Source organism: Dendropsophus ebraccatus, chromosome 1 (assembly GCF_027789765.1).
Source record: "Dendropsophus ebraccatus isolate aDenEbr1 chromosome 1, aDenEbr1.pat, whole genome shotgun sequence".
NCBI classification, from domain to species: Eukaryota; Metazoa; Chordata; class Amphibia; order Anura; family Hylidae; genus Dendropsophus; species Dendropsophus ebraccatus.
In genome coordinates this window covers 198743542-198761787 of record NC_091454.1, presented here as the reverse complement: position 1 = coordinate 198761787, position 18246 = coordinate 198743542, and the positions used below count along the sequence as shown (strand labels likewise).

General features: G+C 43.8%; 1 protein-coding gene across 1 annotated transcript; it reads right to left on the bottom strand.

Moving 5' to 3' along the window:
- Positions 1–5138: 5138 nt before the first annotated feature.
- On the bottom strand, positions 5139–17812 carry GOLGA7 (golgin A7). Its single transcript, XM_069961549.1, has 6 exons — positions 17727–17812; positions 14114–14239; positions 9887–10039; positions 8595–8696; positions 6976–7025; positions 5139–6203 (listed from the first exon to the last, which is right to left on the bottom strand). Exons 2-5 carry the CDS (start codon positions 14219–14221, stop codon positions 6981–6983), a joined length of 408 nt encoding a protein of 135 aa, XP_069817650.1. The 5' UTR covers positions 14222–14239; positions 17727–17812; the 3' UTR covers positions 5139–6203; positions 6976–6980.
- Between the last annotated feature and the right edge of the window lie 434 nt (positions 17813–18246).

The following is an 18246-nucleotide window of genomic DNA, read 5'->3' as shown; positions in this document are numbered from 1 at the left end:
TCTGGTGACAGACTTCCATGACGTAACTCTACGTCCTGGGTCGTCTAGGGGTTAAAGTGTCACTGTTGTTTACATTTTTTTTGCAGAAATCAATAGTACAGGCGATTTTAAGAAACTTTGTAATTGGGTTTATTAGCTGAAAAATACATTTTTATCATGAAAAAGCAGTTTGAGGCTCTCCCCTCTGTCTTCATGGTTGTCTATGGACAGGGGAGGGGTGGAGTGGGATGAGGCACCAAAACAGGACAACAAAGAGTTAATTTACAGCTACATCACCGGGCTATCTCCTCTGACAGTCAGCACTGACCTCACTGACTTCTAAATACCGGCTTTCATACAGCTCCCACTGTGTAATCCTTTGTTGTCTGCTCTCTGCTGGCGACTAATCTCTCTCCACCCCTCTCCATAGAACAGACAAGGGCACGTCTGATGTAAAAAAGACGCAATTTCCTGATAATGAGCAGTGAATAAGAGAGAGGAGGGAGGGGGGACCTGGGGAAAGTCTCTTTGAATGCAGATAATGGCAGATTTGCCTAATAAACCCAATTAAATATGCAAAACAAGAGTCCGTGGAGCCTCAGTTACGAGTCTCAAAACACGGGATAGCCAGATATCTCTAGCCTGTTGCCAACGGGGTGCCTCCATGATGGGGAGAGCACCACACCACCCTGATAAATAACCCCGTAAGTCCCACTCGGTTGCGAGTATTGGAACATAGACAGGGAAACAACAGGGTGGCCCCTTTTGCATATTTAAATTTTTGGGGGCATCAGTGGAGACTCTTGATTGAGTACTTCATTGGAATTTTTTTTCGCTGTTCCCCTTGAGTTCAGTGATTACTGTGTTTTGTTAGGTTGATTTGTAATTGCCCCAACTAGCCAGAATCCTACCCCACACCGACGAGGGGCAAATACCCCAAAACGGCTGTCTGTGGGTGGAGGCCTGCCTTTGTAAGCCCTTGTCATGATCGCAATACTCGCATCTTGAGTTAGACATTGACAAAAGGGGCCACCCTGTTGTTTCCCTATTTATGTTCCAATACTCGCAACCGAGTGGGACTTAAGGGGCTACCTATCAGGGTGGTGTGGTGCTCTCCCCATCATGGAGGCACCCCGTTGGCAACAGGCTATCTGGCTATCCCGTGTTTTGAGACTCGCAACTGAGGCTCCACGGACTCCTGTTTTGCATATTCAAATTTTTGGGGGCATCAGTGGAGACTCTTGATTGAGTACTTCATTGGAATTTTTTTTCGCTGTTCTCCTTGAGTTCACTGATTATTGTGTTTTGTTGGTTAATAAACCCAATTACAAAGTTTCTTAAAATTGCCTGGACTATTGATTTCTGTCCAAAAAAAAAAGGGCCGTGATTCTTTAAGGCTGGAATAACGCCAAATTGGTGCTTGTCATTCATTTAGCTTATAAATACTGCGGCCTGATGTTAGCCGAGGGTCAGTAGGAAAAATTAAACACAATAATGCTTTTCAGCAATTGAAGAATCGACCCCCTATTTAGCTGTTTAGGGCCCTTTTACATGGAAAGATTATCTGACAGATTATCTGTCAAAGATTTGAAGCCAAAACCAGGAATGGATTTGAAAAGAGGAGAAATCTCAGGCTTTCCTTTATTACCTGATCTCTGTTTATAGTCCATTCCTGGCTTTGGCTTCAAATCTTTGGCAGATAATCTTTCCGTGTAAAAGGGCCCTTAGAGAAAGCAATTGGAGGGGAGAGCACTCTTTGCTCTTCCAAATATCCATGGCTTGCACCCATGATGACCAGCATAGACCTGACAGCATATGCTGGTATCTCCATACACAGGTACTCAGAGGTTATAGCACTGCATCCTACTCGGTCCTACGTCATGTCTCCATTGGCTAGCATCAGAGCCTGTTGTACAACGGAACGGGACCCATTACGATCGGTTACTTTCTCTGAAGTATGGCAACAACCACTGGAGCTCAACTCCAAATTTTTTAAATTACTAAGACGACAAATGGTCGTACAAGTCTGATTGTAGAGCCTGCAAAATTTACAACCTTGGATGTGTGTATTGAGAAAGACTTTGGTGGGTATTAAAGAGGTAGTTCACCCCATTTTTTATTTCTTTCAAATCAACTGGTGCCAGAGATTTGTAATTTGCTTTTATTAAAAAATGCCAAGTCTTCCAGTACTAATCAGCTGCTGTATGTCCTGCAGGAAGTGGTTTTCTTTCCACTCTGGACAGCAGGAGAGGTCTTCTATGATGATTTGCTACTGCTCTGAACAGTTCCTGACAAGGACAGAGGTGGCAGCGGAGAGCACTGTGTCAGACTGGAGCAAATACACCACTTTTTGGAGAACATACAGCAGCTGATAAGTACTGGAAGGCTTGAGATATATATATTTTTTTTAATAGAAGCAAATTACAAATCTCTGACACCAGTTGATTTGAAAGAATTTTTTTTTGGGTGAACTTTCCCTTTAACTCTTCAAATCTAATCCTCCCTGGTCAACTTACCATCTAGTGAACATGAGCTCTAAATAAATGCACAAAAAAAAACCCCTCTTAATTTTTCACGATTCGGGGGCCAGCCAGGCATTTGTCACCTTGGGAAGAAAATCTTCCTCATAAATTAGATTTGTGATATTAAACTGGAATGTAGTGAGTAGGGATTACCCTGGCGGTCTGGTTCTCTATACGTGCCTATACGGTGTACGTGTTCCTGCAGCCCATGGGTCCACATTAATTTTAATTGGTTCCAAATTCCAGTCAGACAATTAAATCTCTAGGGCCTGAGAGTCCGGAGCTTGTGCAGGAAATTAAAACTTCTATCCCGGCCTCCCAGATTTCCTGGTTCAGCAGCGCTGGCACAAGCTCCCAATTCACTGCCAAGAAGGACAGCGATACAGCTCCACAGAACAAACACCGAGGAGGAGACCTCGGCCTACAAGCAATAATAAGAGAGGAGCCGCTGATGTGGTTACATGGTGTAACATGGAGGGTAGACATCAATCCACAAATGCAGACGCACATGAAACCGATTACAGAGATCGGCCAGAACATTAAAATCACCGATGGGAAAAGTGGATAACCGGACAATGGCTCCTGTCAAGAAAAGTGAGATATAAAGGCACCAAGTGGACAATCGGTTATTGGAGTTGATGTGTTGAAAAAGCAGAAAAAAAATAAAAACATGAGTGTAAGGGCCCTATTACACGGGACGATTATCATGTGAAAAATTGGTATAGCATTCGAATTTAAACGATAACCGTTTTGTGTAATTGCAGGCAACAATCGAAAAATGGTTCGTATGTCGTTGATTTAGATCTGAACCTAAAATTATCGCTAATCGTTTGCTTTAATTCCACATTCATTCGCTCAAGTTCCGCATTTTTTCACTAATCGTTTAGTGTAATTGCACATTGTTTTCCTGGGATCAGAAGGAATAAACGATGATAGTAACAATCGTAACTAACGACCATCGTTCTGTGTAATATGGTGAACAATTTCAGATTAACGATAAACAATCTCGTTTGCGATCGTTTATCGTTAGTCGTTAAAAATCACTCCGTGTAATAGGACCCTAAGGATCTGAGCATCAAAGGCCGAGTTGTGATGGTCAGGCGACAAGTTCTAAGCATCTCCAAAATGACAGCTCTTCTGTCATGTCAGTTTTCTGCAGCCATTATTCATTGAACAGCGGCCGCACAGATCATGTCAGTTCACATAATGCAGCTGTGAATTGGGATGCAGGCACACACGGATGCGCCCGCACCCATATTCACAAGAAATTAAGATCTTCATTAACACTGGCCATCCTTTAAATCTGGTCTTAGGGTGCGTTCTCTACACTCTATGCTCGGCAGATTCCACCGTCCGCCCACAGAATTGACATGTAAATTCTTTGGGCGGAAGGTGGAATCTGCCCTAGCATAGAATGCAGTCTATGACACGGGCAGAAATTCAAGCGGGAGCGTGCGGCAAAATCCACGGGATGTTACCTGCAAAATTGGTATTTATCAATTTTATATATTTTATTAGGCGAAACAGCTTCCTTCTGCTGTTTCCTCACCCCTTTTTAGCTGTTCATTATTAAGGCAAAGCTGTTTGCAGCAGAGCGAAGTCGGGTTTGCGTTGCCCATTACAGCCTATGGAGGGGACCGCAGACTTTGCGGCCACCGAAAACACTGGATTCACATGTTATGGTGTGTTTACACAGAGATTAATCTGACAGATTTGTAAAGCCATGCCAGGAACAGACTATAAACAGAGAACAGGTCATAAAGGAAAGACTGAGATTTCTCCTCTTCTCCAATCCATTCCTAGCTTTGGCTTCAAAAATCTGTCAGATAAATCTCTCTGTATGAATGCACCATAAAGCTGGGTTCACACTACGTATATTTCAGTCAGTATATGTATATTTCAGTCAGTATATTTCAGTCAGTATTGCAACCAAAACCAGGAGTGGATTGAAAACACAGAAAGGATCTGTTCATACAATGTTGAAATTGAGTGGATGGCCGCCATATAATGGCAAATATTTGCTGTTATTTTAAAACAACGGCTGTTATATTGAAATAATGGCCGTTATTTACTGTTATATGGCGGCCATCCACTCAATTTCACCATTGTGTGAACAGAGCCTTTCTGTGTTTTTAATCCACTCCTGGTTTTGGTTGCAATATGAGGACCACAATGCTGACTGAAATATACGTAGTGTGAACCCAGCCTAACACTGCTCATTGCTGGTCTGGGAGCTTCTGAAAGTACAGTGAGGTAGGATTGCAGGATCCTGTTTTTAATGACTATATGGTGAATAGGAGCCACAACAGAGGCCAGTCTGCATCCAAACTGCAGCTGAGCATAGGGAAAGTAGCCAGAGGGATTGAGTTTCCGGGGGAGGGAGGGGTCACCTGAAGTGATAGTTACTAGAGATGAGTGTGATCACTCAGCATTCGCTTGGCTGGAGAAGATGGATGCAGCTCTAAGGCTGCATGGAAAACATGGATACAGTCATAGGCCATATCCATGTTTTCCTGGACTCCCTAGGGCTGCATCCAACTTTTCCAGCCAATGGTAATCAAATATAGAACGGTCAGGCTTGGACAGACTCGAACTTACTTAGAAAGAATATAAAAAAAAAAGACAGTCCAATAGTGATTTCCCTATAAATTAATGTTTATTCATAATAAATCCAATACATAAAAGCACATGGTTTCTTACAGTGACTTCATGTACATTGATTTACATGGCATGAGCAATGGGTCTATATTCAACACCAGCTACCACACGCAGTGGATCTTTTCACCGATCTGCTACCAGCCTGCTGTGCCAGGGAACAGAGGGAGGTGGCCGAGGAGCTGTGCCAGCAACAACTGGGCAAGCTGGAAAATGAATTGGCATGGCAAACACATTTTCTCCCTCTCTCTTCAGACGCTTTGGGCTGCGCACTCAACCTACCAATGAGTATACGTCCTTCACATATGGTCTCTATCCACGTGTGAGCAACCGTATGGTATGCCAACATTCAGAAAAACAAATCCATTTACAACCACCACAGCCTTATTGGATATAATACCTTCACAAACCTTTCGGTGTTTTACATATATCATAAATACCAAGTTGTAATAATGCAAAAAATAAAATAAAAAAAATCAGGAGGGTCGGGGCATAAAAAGAGAAAACACAAAAGGGGAAACGACAATGGTAATAATACAGTTTAAGGAAAAACATCACTGACAGTAGGTGCTGCCTGTGTAAGACAATGAATTCCATCTAGAGACGGATGGCTGACAACCTGGCACAAGCACAGTCCAGCCGCACACCAGCCTGATGTCCTGAAGCTATCCATCCTTACTGTATATACTTTCACTCTAATTAATAAAAAAAAAAGTGACCGCAAAGATCCCGCCACAGCATTAAAAGTAGGTGAAAATCTTGGCACTACCCCCCCCACCCGAGTTAGAATCCACCCCACAGGATGATGTCCGTTCTGCTGAGCCACAGTCAACCTTTTCTCATCAGGTCCTGGTGGAGAAGATGCCACGATCCAAGAGGGCAAGCTGGCAGGGTCACAGATTGGCACAGGAAGGGGTACTGGGTCCATGAGGTACAGTAAGGAGACATCAGTAAGGATGTGCTGCTGACATGGGAATGGCAACCGAAGGAATGTCAGGGAGGACGGTCTTGCGGCGGAGAGTATTTACAACACAAAAGATCAATCACCTGGATATACACCGATATAAGAGAGAAAAAGTCAGTGCACGATATACAATCTAGTCGTATAAAGCTGTCAGCATTGTGCTGTATAACCCAGTATGTAGGCCAAGCTCATCCATCTTTGTGTGTAGGGAAACACCTTATTGGCAATGATGTTACTCAATAGGTGGTGATAATGTAATGGCTATGAACACAGGACTTTGCTCCCATGGACAATTGATCGGCTTGTGCAAAGTGACAAGTGACTGGCGGAATGCAGCTGGTCACGTCATACGCTTGGGTAAAAAAAAAAGGGCAACCTTTCTGATCACATATTGGCATGCAGGAGTCTCTCAAAGGATCAATAAGTGTATGGTTGGCCAAAAGGGCCGTCTTCTCTCATGTGTATGGCATTAGAGCAGGGATGGGGAACCTTCGGCCCTCCAGCTGTTGCAAAACTACAATTCCCATCATGCCTGGACAGCCAAAGTGAAGCTTTGGCTGTCCAGGCATGAGGGGAATTGTAGTTTTGCAACAGCTGGAGGGCCGAAAGGTTCCCCGTCCCTGCATTAGAGGGTTCCCCCGACACGGATGGAAGCACCTAGCTGTGAGTTTATTCACTATATGAGTGAACATTTCAAATACCTTTTTTGCTATTCGGGTGTAAACACACACACACACACACACACACACACACAGTTGGTGAACATGATGTGAACCAGACATAAAACTAGAATGGGATCTGATTATGAAGAACTGGATTTCTTTCACACATTCCAAAATAAGTGATCCAACATACCTGTCCTATCTGCCGGTCAGGCTTCTGTCCTCATAGATAGTAATCTCAATCTGTAAACTGGGTCAAGGAACAGGAACTCTGAGACATGTAACATCGGAAAGACTATGACCTCCTCCTGTCAGGCATAATGTATTGTACTAAAATCTGTAAAAACCCACTCATCAAGGGTCACCTGAACTTACAGCACCATAGATGTGGGGGGACGCAGCCCCTCCATGCAAACCACAGGGGGTTACAGATGCTGAATGCTTAGGGCCCTATGGTGATCAATGGTCGAACACTTGCAAATGCAACTGTACAACCTCCAGTGAGTTAAACGAACGAGCCCTTTTCTAACCAATATCAGTGTATACATATAACTCGCTGGATGTGTAGTTACCACACCAACCCGACCACCCACCACGTGCAGGGTCTCCCTCCATGCTGAACTTTGCAGAATGAGAGGACTACAAGGAGACATCTCCATAGTTTCCCGTTACCTTATGTTTATTAATAACACCGGTTGCTGCATTATACAGGGCTGTCATTCTGCCTCCTATTATATTAGTTTCCATAGGAACAGATGGAAGTCATCATAATGTACTATTCAGAAACCAGGACCATCTTAGATTATTCTTTATCTTTTAAAGGGCCAGAGAAAACCTTTTAACTAGCTACCGTATACGTTTGACAGTGATGCTATTTGGCGCAATTATACTGAAATATATTATTGAAACTGGGAAAAAGGGGCTGCATCATCACAGGGACCCCTGGGCAAACAGATGATTGTGCAAGGGGAAGCCTTGGCCAAGCAGACATTTAGCATTATATGGTGTCCGTTTAGAGTCCACCAGAGCTGAAACCTCCCTCTAAGACGGGGTAGGGAACCAAAACTACGTTTTCGTTTTGCAACAGCTGGAGGGCCAAGGTTCCCTACCCTTGCTCTAAGACATCTATACGCCTTATAGGGGTACACCAGCCACAGAAAAATGTGCGAGGATTTTATGAAGTTAAAAAAAAAGAATGGTTACTCACCTGGCCCAACTGCTCTCGGTCCCTGTGATACAATGTCCCCACAGGAACTGCTCACCAAGGCGGTAAGCAACTCCCGCAGGGCCAATGTATGAAAGGGACCAGAAAGCAGTAGTGAGCATTAGAGACAACAACAGAATTGGTGGGATCTTTGGTTAGGTCAGTACCTTAACTTACTATTAAAAAAAAAAAATGGGGGGCTGGAATCTCCCTTTAACAGGCTATATGGCCACAGATAGTCTCAATGGGAGAATTCCTTTAATAAGACTGGAATGGCATGTCATCTAATGTCCCTATCCTAATAACACACCTTTAGGAGTCTATCATCTATTGACACTACTGATCACTGGCCTCTGTTCCTTATAATCTATATACACTCAATGGTGTTATAAGCCGGAGGTATAAGATCATCCTCCTGTACAAGATGATGTAGTGAGCCCCTCACCATCACGACCCATGTGTACAGGTCATGTCCTGTGCCATCAATAGCATATAAGGCAGGATCATCCTCAGTGATTCCCATTTACAGATCACAGACCTCTATATGTATAAAAAAAGCAGTCTATGACTTTCTAAAATTAGAAAAAAAAAAATGTAGAAAAAGATACCACTCGGAGGCCCCTTTCTATGGGGTCAGTCAGGAGCAGGCCCTGAGGGGCATAGATCTTCTCATTTTGTTCCTGAATATACTTTGCAATCTTCTTCAGAACCTAGAAAAACACAGAAATGGGTATATTTTATAGATTAAACATGGATTGTTGGAAAAGAAAAAAAAAAAAACCTTACAAATCTATGTGAAATTTACTGTGAGGATTTTGATGTGGTTTTTCTTATAGCTTTAATGCTCACAAAAAAGACGCTATCAGCCGACAAATAAGGAATTTCTTGTTTTGGCTGCTCGCTGGCACGGCTGGAGGACTTGAACCTCTACTGATCATATCTGCTAAGATATCCAGATTTAGGGCATGTTCACACTATGGAATCCGCTCTGATAACATCAATTCTTTGGGTGGACGGTGGAATCTGCCTGAGCACAGATTGGAGTCTATGGCATGGGTGGAGAGTCAAGCGGGGGCAAGCGGGATGTTATCCACACGGATTCCATAGTGTGAACAAACCCTAACTGTAAGTCCAATTTGGAGACCGCCGCCATACATTTGGAGTGCCGCCGCCATACATTGTATGATGCCTTAACCCCAGCCAGGTCATTCTGAGCCTCCTCTAATTTTAGCTTTTGTTGCCCATTACATGTGAAATTGTCAGGTGCATCCAAAAATACATTGCTTCAGCAGCACAGGGGTTAACCCGCAGGAAGATCAAGGCGGATAAATACATAAAATGCTTGCTTAAGAACACAGTTGTGTGCGTACACTATATACCTCTCACAGAGGTGAATTCATCCAAATCAATTGCTTTCTCTGCCACTTAGGAAGAGCTGTCCAAGGACCCAATATTTACGGTCGGGTTGAAGGGGGCAGGGGGGTTTGGAGGACACAGAGAGCGCTTATTAACCACTTTGATGGTGGGCACATACAAGGGTTTAGGTGGGAGCACTGTCTCTTTCTCCTCAGTGGCAGGGAGAGGGTTTACCGGAGTCTGGCCAGCCCTGACTGAATAAATAAATCCAGGATCTGTCTGTACGTGGCGAGCCATTTCATCTGCGAGTTGCTGAAAGGTTTCAATTCATTCTCCAAAGAAACCTCAACTAAACACAGCTGACCGGGAATAAAAACCGCCTCGCTTTCTATCCGCACTAAGCTTTAATTCTTTGGGAGGAAAATTAACTCCTTTGTAAGGGTTTAAAGGGCGCCAAGATGGAGGCATGCGGACTCTTCCTATAGTGAAGAAGAGGAGGAAAGCCGCGCTAAGCCCCTACCATTATCATGGCCCACACACCCACCTTCTCGTAGTGTGTCTCCATACACAGGAATATGGTATAGGCAGTGAGGCAGGCCAGGCAGCCCTCTAGGTAGGACTGGCCCCCCAGCTTCTCCGCCTCTGCATACAGGTTGTTCAGTGTCCGTACTGTCTCTTCGAACTGCTGTCTGTCAATCTGAGGAAGAAACAAGAGTGAGAATCAGTCAGGTGACTTCCATTACAAAGCAATAAAATCATGAAAGGGGGGGGGAATAAATAATAATAATAAAAACATAGCTCAATACTATGTACAATACTGTAAAAAGGAAGATAGAAGGACAGATAGTAAGCCTTTGGGTCACTGGTGCCCATGGCATAGATGGTTCACCACCCAATAGTAGTTTCTCATAGGGTCTCTTTAACTGGTCTCGCTTCTCCTTCCATGTAGAGAGATAACCTATGACCCATATACATCTATATAGGGGCACTCCTATGCACGCTCACTGTGTGGCAGGATATGTACCAAAGTTTTCTGGACAGGAGTGAGCTGACCTGGGAAAGACAGGGGCTCGGTCATCTCATTTTCAGCTTAAACCAGAGCCAACAAAATCAAATGAGGCCGGGGTTTTTTTGGACAGAAAAATATTAGTTTTATGCATGTGATATTGAGAAGCCCTGAGGCAACACGGAGCGAGGGACAGGAATGTGGAGAAATAACAGAGGAAGAATGGTGGGAGCCGCGATACAGGACGGACGACCCCAACCCATCCCCCTATATAGCAACATTGCATACACAACTCTATGGCGGCTCCCGAATCCGGCTGACTAATAACTTCTGCATAAGGGCTCCTTGATGCCATGTATTCTCAGTCAGCATTTCCTCTACACAGAGAACATGACCAAGGAAACATGCACTTCCAGAATACGCAGGTCACTGCTTAAGATTTCCAGGCATGATGGGTATTGTAGTTCTGAACCAGCTGGAGGGCTGCAAGGTTGATATCTATGGTCTACTATCTGCTGGTGGAGACAGATCGGGCACCATTTTTTTACTAGATAATTTGGGAATCCATGTAGTCAGACATTGAGGTGTGCTATTATAATCAATCTGCTGAATAGGTTTTAATAAAAGGGGTCTTTCTAGGACTTTAAAACTGAAGGTCTATCCTTATATAAGGCCATCAATATCAAATCACTGGGGCTGCTGACTGCTGGCACCCTCACTGATCAGCTGACGAGTGCTGCAGACTCTTCATTGTCACGCACAGCGCCATTCATTCTGTAGTGGCTGTGTTGGGTATGACGCCAGGAACAGCTCTGCTCTAAGGCTCCCCATACATATCAGACTTTAGAAGGCCGAACCTATCGACTTGGCTGTCAATCTCAGGTGTACGAGTCCATTCTGAACGATCACTGGCAGATGATGCTGGTTGGCGATAGGGGTCGGCAGCTCTCGCTGTGGCTTACCCCTCCCCTACCCATAAAGGACACAGGAACACTCGGCAGTGCCAAACGTTCCTGTGTATGGAGAGGCCGGCGGGTCTATACGATCTATTGACAGTCAGTTACTGAAGGTGTATGGGGGCCTTTAGTCCTTAGCCCTTATATCAGCTGTCCTGTGGGGGCATTGATTTAATGGTTTCATAAGAAAGCCTCTTTAAAGTGTGGCTGTCATTTAAATTTTTTTTGGCAGAAATCAAAAGTACTAACGATTTTAAGAAACTCTGAAATAGGTTTTACTAGGCAAAAAAGCCTATTTCTATACTCAAAAAGCTGTTTTTCAGCCCCCCCCCCCCCACCTGACTTTTTGTCTGTGCATTATCAGAGAAGCAAAGTTGAGATGGGTTTGCTGAATTTAATATAACAAATATAGGGGGGGGTGGGGGATGAGTGGGCAGAGAAGTAGCTGTGTAGTTTGGAGACTGTCGGGGCACAAAGAACGCTGGACTGACAGATCAGAAAGGTCAGTGCTCATCTGGGAACTTGGTGAGAGAAGATTGCAGGATGTTGTGCTGTGCAGGGCTGCCTTTTCTCCTCTCCATGATCACTTTTCCCAGTCCCCTCTCCATAGAGCATAATGGATATAGAAATCCTGCTTCTTCTGAAGCTGAAGCTTTTTGAGTATAGAAGGAAACTATTATGCAAAATAGTTTAGTGTACAGTATTAGTAGTGTACTCACAGCCCTTACCGACAGCAGCAGTTATGCTAGAATGGCTGCCAACACGTCATTAACGAAATTTATTAGCAAAAAACACACCATACTTGTTTTACTAGAAAGAATTTGTCAGCAGACAGATAATGTCTATTGGCCTGTAATACTTTTAGGTCAGTCTATATTGATCTTACCCATTGCTAGCCCTTTTTACCCCCAGAAAAAAAAGCAAGGTTTCCGATTGTAACGGAACGTAATGTAGCCCTCTGGATGTAGACGGCATCAGACAAGCCGCCCACATTGTGCCCAGGGCACCTTCATCTAAGTCAGCAACATTTCTGCAAATGACCCCTTTAAAACAATCCGCAGCACAATGAATAGAGTCTCTGTGGAGAACTGCGAGTCAGCGTAATCCCTCCATGGAGACACAATGAAGATACAACGCTCAAGCTAAACCAATGAGAGAGAGAAAAAAATATAATAATAATAATAGAGCTGGAAGTTCTGGCTCCTTTTCAGCGCTGACTGGTGAAAGGATACTTTACACCATAGTAGAGAGGACAGCAGCCAAGGAAACTCTGCATTCCCGTCAGTATCACCCACTCAGGTTAAGACACACAGTCATGATGCCAAGAACGACTTGGACAATTTTCACCAAAATCTTCATAAATCTTCCTGAGAGAAGGTGTAGAAAACCAGACATTGTGGCCATCCTAAATAAACTCTTTATATAACACAGACCATGGCCGGCCTGTGCGGCTATGGCTCCAGCTAGCTGCCGAAAGATGACCCATGAGTCACCGGTAACCTTATCTCCCAGAATGTAGGTGTTGGATGCCATCCAGAAACCAGGTAGCAAATGTACAAAGCTGGCCATACACCAAAAATAGCTGTCAATGTCTGTACTACCCCCCCCCATACACATGCACGCACAGCTCAACTGTAGGTGCATATGCCAGACACCTAGTATGTTGCCTAACATCTGCCCTCGCGAGGGAGTCAAGAGCCCCCCCCCCATACACATCGCAGCCTCAGTATGTGTATGGCCGGCTTAAGGGTCCTATTAGATGGATCGATAATCGCTTAAATCAGACAAATTACCACTCCGAGTAAGGGTTCATTTACTCAGAAAGATTATCTGACAGATTATCTGCCAAAGATTTGAAGCCAAAGCCAGGAATGGATTTGAAAAGAGTAGAAATCTCAGGCTTTCCTTTATGACCTGATCTGTGTTTACAGCCGTTTTCTGGCTTTGGCTTCAAATCTTTGGCAGATAATCTGTCAGATAATCTTTCTGTGTAAATGGCCCCTAATAGAGACAACGATCATTGGCTGATCGCGTCAAATGGTCTGACAGCAAAATCATTCAATCATTATTCGTCGGCTGCACATTGCTATTAAACGTACATCTGTTAATACATTGCTTCCTGGTGCTACGGCTGCAGCTTCAGGGCGGTCTGTGAGCTGACAGGGCAGGAGAAGACCGGAAGTGTGAAGAGGCAATGTATTTACAGTTTAGGGCAAGGGCTGCACAGACATCACTATCGAGATTATATAATATATCTACACACACACACGCACAGCCCTTGCTAAACGATTATGGATCCGTGTAATCTGCTCAATACATGAGCGCCGATCTAGCAGATCACTGCTCGTTTACATTATTTATTGGGCCATCATTGGCTGTCTAATAGGATAGGCTGTCCAGGCATGAGGGGAATTGTAGTTTTGCAATAGCTGGAAGTCTGCGAGTTTGACACGTTGCTGACCCCTCCGCCAATCTTTAGATGTAGCTAGGAGAAGTATAAGGAAGCATAATTCCCTCCCCAATGCACAATCTGTCTTATTGTAGGAGTCAGGCTTTATAGACTTATAATGGAGCTTGCGTCCAGATCTAAAATTTGGTAGGCATCTCCGCACCAAGGCCCAACAGACCAAAACTTTTGACATATCGAAAGTTTGTTTAACAGTAATGCTTTAAATCACAGTTCACAGGTTGCCCGGGATTTCCTGTGATATAGAAGGCCCTGAATGTGCAATAATGGCCACTAGAGTTATATAAGGAATAGCATACATAGCAGTGAAGAGACATCGCTGCATGTGTCACCCCAACCTACCCGGGCCTCCAGCTCGGAGGGGAACTTGGTCTGGAACTGACACAGGGTGCCATTGGTGTAGTCTCTCTGGATGAAGACTTTACCAGCCACAGCTGCCTGCGGTCTCATGGCCACGAACGCCACAATCTGGAAAAGACAATGAAAGAAACGTGACTAAAGATTACATAGCATTACACAAACATTCATGCATGGTGGACGTGTCAGGGGATTTAGCGTCTGCTGTCCAGGGGATGATGGGAATTGTAGTTTTGCCACAGCTGGTAGGTGGCAGTTTGACACCTCTGATGTATGAAAAGCAAATAATGTGTCCTCAACACACAGAACCTTCACACTCCATAGGGACAGTGAAAAGATCAGCTAGGGAGGTCACCACTCTCTACACATGTGTCAGGATGACATAAGCATATATCTTCGGAAGTGATGTGATGCTATGGTATGTCCGTCAGCCTGCACTGACACACTTGACTCCCTGACCTAGGATCTCCAAGAGATGAGGTCATTGCCTCCAGTAACCAACACTCCTATCTATATTATTACACCTTACAGTGACATCTATGCAGTTTGGCATCCAATATGAGCACTTTTAGTTGACTGGAGCTTGTTAAGAGAAGCTTTATGTTTACATGGTGCAGTTATTGGGAGTGAATGCGTAAAAGTCAACTTGATCGTTCTTTTAGCCATTAACTTCCATCACTGTCAGCAGCACAGAGGCCGACTAACAAGGATTTATAGTGCTGCAAGATCCTCGCAGTCATTTGTTAGCCGATCGCTTTTACATAGAGCAATAACTGGCCAATAATCAAAGGCTACAGCTACACTACTGCAGATCCCAGACAAGAAGTAGTCGTCCTGTTACACTGAGCTCAGATCACCATAGGATTCTATAGAGATCTACGTTCGGTCCTGTACTGGGAGGTACTGTCGCCGCAGCCGGATGAGGAGTGGTATTATACCCTGGTGATATCTCTTGTAAAGCGCGATAACTGGGTTCTATAGGGCTACCTTCCGCGTTCTGTCTGTTGTGTTATATAGGCACATGTTAAACAGCCGTGCAAAGGGGAAATAACCCGTGACATATGGGGCATGGTGCAAATATAAAAAACCAAAGCTGTAAAATTCTGTTACACAATGTAGATCATCAAAGAACGCAAGCAGCAGTAGGGGCGCAAAATAGTTGTCCCAGGGCACTGGATGAGGAGTTCTCCGAGTCAAAGCTCTTCCTTTCAGGGGCACTCCAGTGATTTTTTTTCTTTCTTTCAGATCAACTGGTGTCAAAGAGTTAGGGTACAAACACACACACCGTATATGCAGCAGATGCAGATGCATATGCAGATCTGCAGCAGATTTGATGGTGCAGATTTGATGCTGTGTTCAGTTATTTAGATCTAATCTGCTGTGTATCTGCTGCGTATCACAGCAGTAAATACGCTGCTTATACGGTGTGTGTTTGTACCCTTATAAAGATTTGTAATTTACTTCTTTAAAAAAAATTCAAGTTTTTCAGTACTTATCAGCTGCTGTATGTCCTGCAGGAAGTGGTGTATTCTTTCCAGTCTGACACTGTTCTCTGCTGCCACCTCTGTCCATGTCAGGAACTGTCTAGAGCAAGAAGAGCAGAGCAGTTCCTGACATGGACAGAGGTGGCAGCAGAGAACAGTGTCAGACTGGAAAGAATACAGCACTTCCTGCAGAACATTCAGCAGCTGTTAAGTACTGAAAGACTGGAGATTTTTAGACAGAAGTATTTTACAAAATCTGCATAACTTTCTGACACCTGTTGATTTCAAAGAAAAAAAATATCACTTCAGATCTAAAGTAGTAATAAGGAAGATAAACTACCAATTTAAAGTGGACCCAAGGCCTGTCCTGACCTTAGTAAATACACAATAAAATGACACTTCTGCAACATCTTCTCTTATTGCTGTGTTACGCAGAGTCTGCCATTTCTCCTAAAACATGAATAAATGGACAACTAGTTGGGGGGGGAGACCCCACCCCCAATCAGAGCGGACATTAAAACTATGTAGGGACACGCCCTCTTTTGTCAGCAGGAATGGACCCAATGTTTTTATCTTATTCATATGTTTCTAGTTTTTATTTAATTACAATCGAAGCTATCCATCGATGTGTACAGATCAGCAGACTAAATGATTATCAGTATCACTTAAAGTGTTGTCCCACATGCAACATTTATCACTTTTTCACAGGAGAAGGGCCCCGATTGCCCCAACGACAGTCATGTGCGCGCACAGCTGCTCCATCCACTGTCCAAGACACAGGTGTCAAACCTTTGGCCTTCCAGCTGTTGCAAAACTACAATTCCCATAATTCCTGGACTAAGCTTTGGTTGCCCAGGCATGATGGGAATTGTAGTTTTGAAAGGCTGCACCTTTGACTCCCCTACTGACTCCTAATTCTCAAAGATAGAGCAGGTATGATAATACTATAGTCATATAGTCCTGGACTGCAGTAAGAGTCCATAATTCACTTACTCGATGACACTTTATTAACCACCATACTGGATTGTGGGCAAACAAATCATTGGTGCAGTGTGGACCAGACAAGCCCTCCCTCCACAGGGCCTCTCTCATACCAAGGCTATAGGAAAAGCCCCCTAGCCCTATTACATAAAACGATTATCAGCCGTTGCGGCCGATAATTGTCTTGTGTAATGCTGCGTTAACACGGAACGATTATCGTTCTAAATTTCGCATAAACGATGGCATTTGAGAGATAATCGTTCCGTGTAAATACAGCAGACGATCAAACGACGAGCGAGAAATCGTTCATTTTGATCTTTCAACATGTTCTTAGATTGTCGTTCGCTGATAATTCGCAGATCGCTTCGTGTTAACAGTCTTTCTCCGATTCCCCCTATGTGAAAGATGAGCTTAAGCGATCTTAAAAACGAACTCAATAACGATTTTTCTTCCAAATTTTCAAACGTTTTTTTTAACGATTTATTGGTCTAAACGCTGATGGTTATAAAAACAAAATAGTTGTTTCAAAATCGTTAAACGATCGATTGGGCGAATTATCGCTTCGTGTAAACGTAGCATAATAGAAGACATCAGCCGACATGACTTAGATAGCAGTGATATGCTGCCGTCACTCTTCTGCCCCTAACAACCAATCACAGCTATAGTTTTAGTAACAGCCGGATACAAAATATAAGCTGTGCTTAGTTGCTATGGGCAACAGTCTAAAAACATCTATGAATAGGCTCACACCCCTTTAAGGCTGGGTTCCTCAAGCTGTTGCTAAACTACAACTCCCAGCATGCCCTCATAGCCATCAGCTGTCATGGCATGCTGGGAGTTGTAGTTTAGCAACAGCTTGAGGAACACTTCTCAAAAGAATACTTTCCTTTAGCCATATATACATACATTATAGGTATGTAATAATGAAGGCAGATATATATATATATATATATATATATATACACACCCCGACCATGGAGCAGGATCATCAACCATAACAAAGATGCAGAGGAGAGTATTCCTTGCCATTGTATACCGCACAGCACCGTGTATATAACACATGATCGCCTTCATACGTCACCACCACCTGATATCAGTACAAATTACCAAATCCCCCCACAGCCCGTACTCACCCACTTCCGTCTGCTGGCTCTAGCAGCGCTTAGCGGTAGCCGTAAAGAGAGTGAGGGGCGAGCCGGGAGCGACACGTGACCAGGATCACATGACCGCCCGGACTGTGCCTTCAGTGGAGCACGCGCGCTCTGCCCGTAGTATTGAGCATGCGCTGTCGGCTGTGTAATCGCGGTATAGGACAGCGTACAGAACGCGCGTTATTTGTGCTACAGTTTAACGCAGATAAAATGAGTAATATTGAGTATTCAGTAATCTATCTGCATCGGGAGCAATGTCTGTAATGCAGTCAGCCACCCTATAGGCTGCACACACTGTTTTAAAATGTATAGGATTTTGTAAAAATGTTGTGGGGTTTAATTGACAAAAACGCAATACTACAAAACTCCATATTCTCTTTATTCTGCGGGTCAGTACTATTACAGAGCTACCAGATACAGATAGGTTTTTATGATTTACGTTTAAAAAAAAAAAAAAAAAAGAACTTTTTTTTTTTTAAATAAAATCCTTTGCATCCATATA

Coding starts and splice junctions, on each gene's coding strand:
- GOLGA7 (XM_069961549.1), bottom strand. CDS start 14,221: ATGAGACCGCAGGCAGCTGTGGCTGGTAAAGTCTTCATCCAGAGAGAC. Junction 8,697..9,886: donor TGGAGACACACTACGAGAAG/GTGGGTGTGTGG, acceptor GTGTTTTTCTAG/GTTCTGAAGAAGATTGCAAA. Junction 7,026..8,594: donor TAGAAAGGGGCCTCCGAGTG/GTATCTTTTTCT, acceptor CCCAGTTTACAG/ATTGAGATTACTATCTATGA.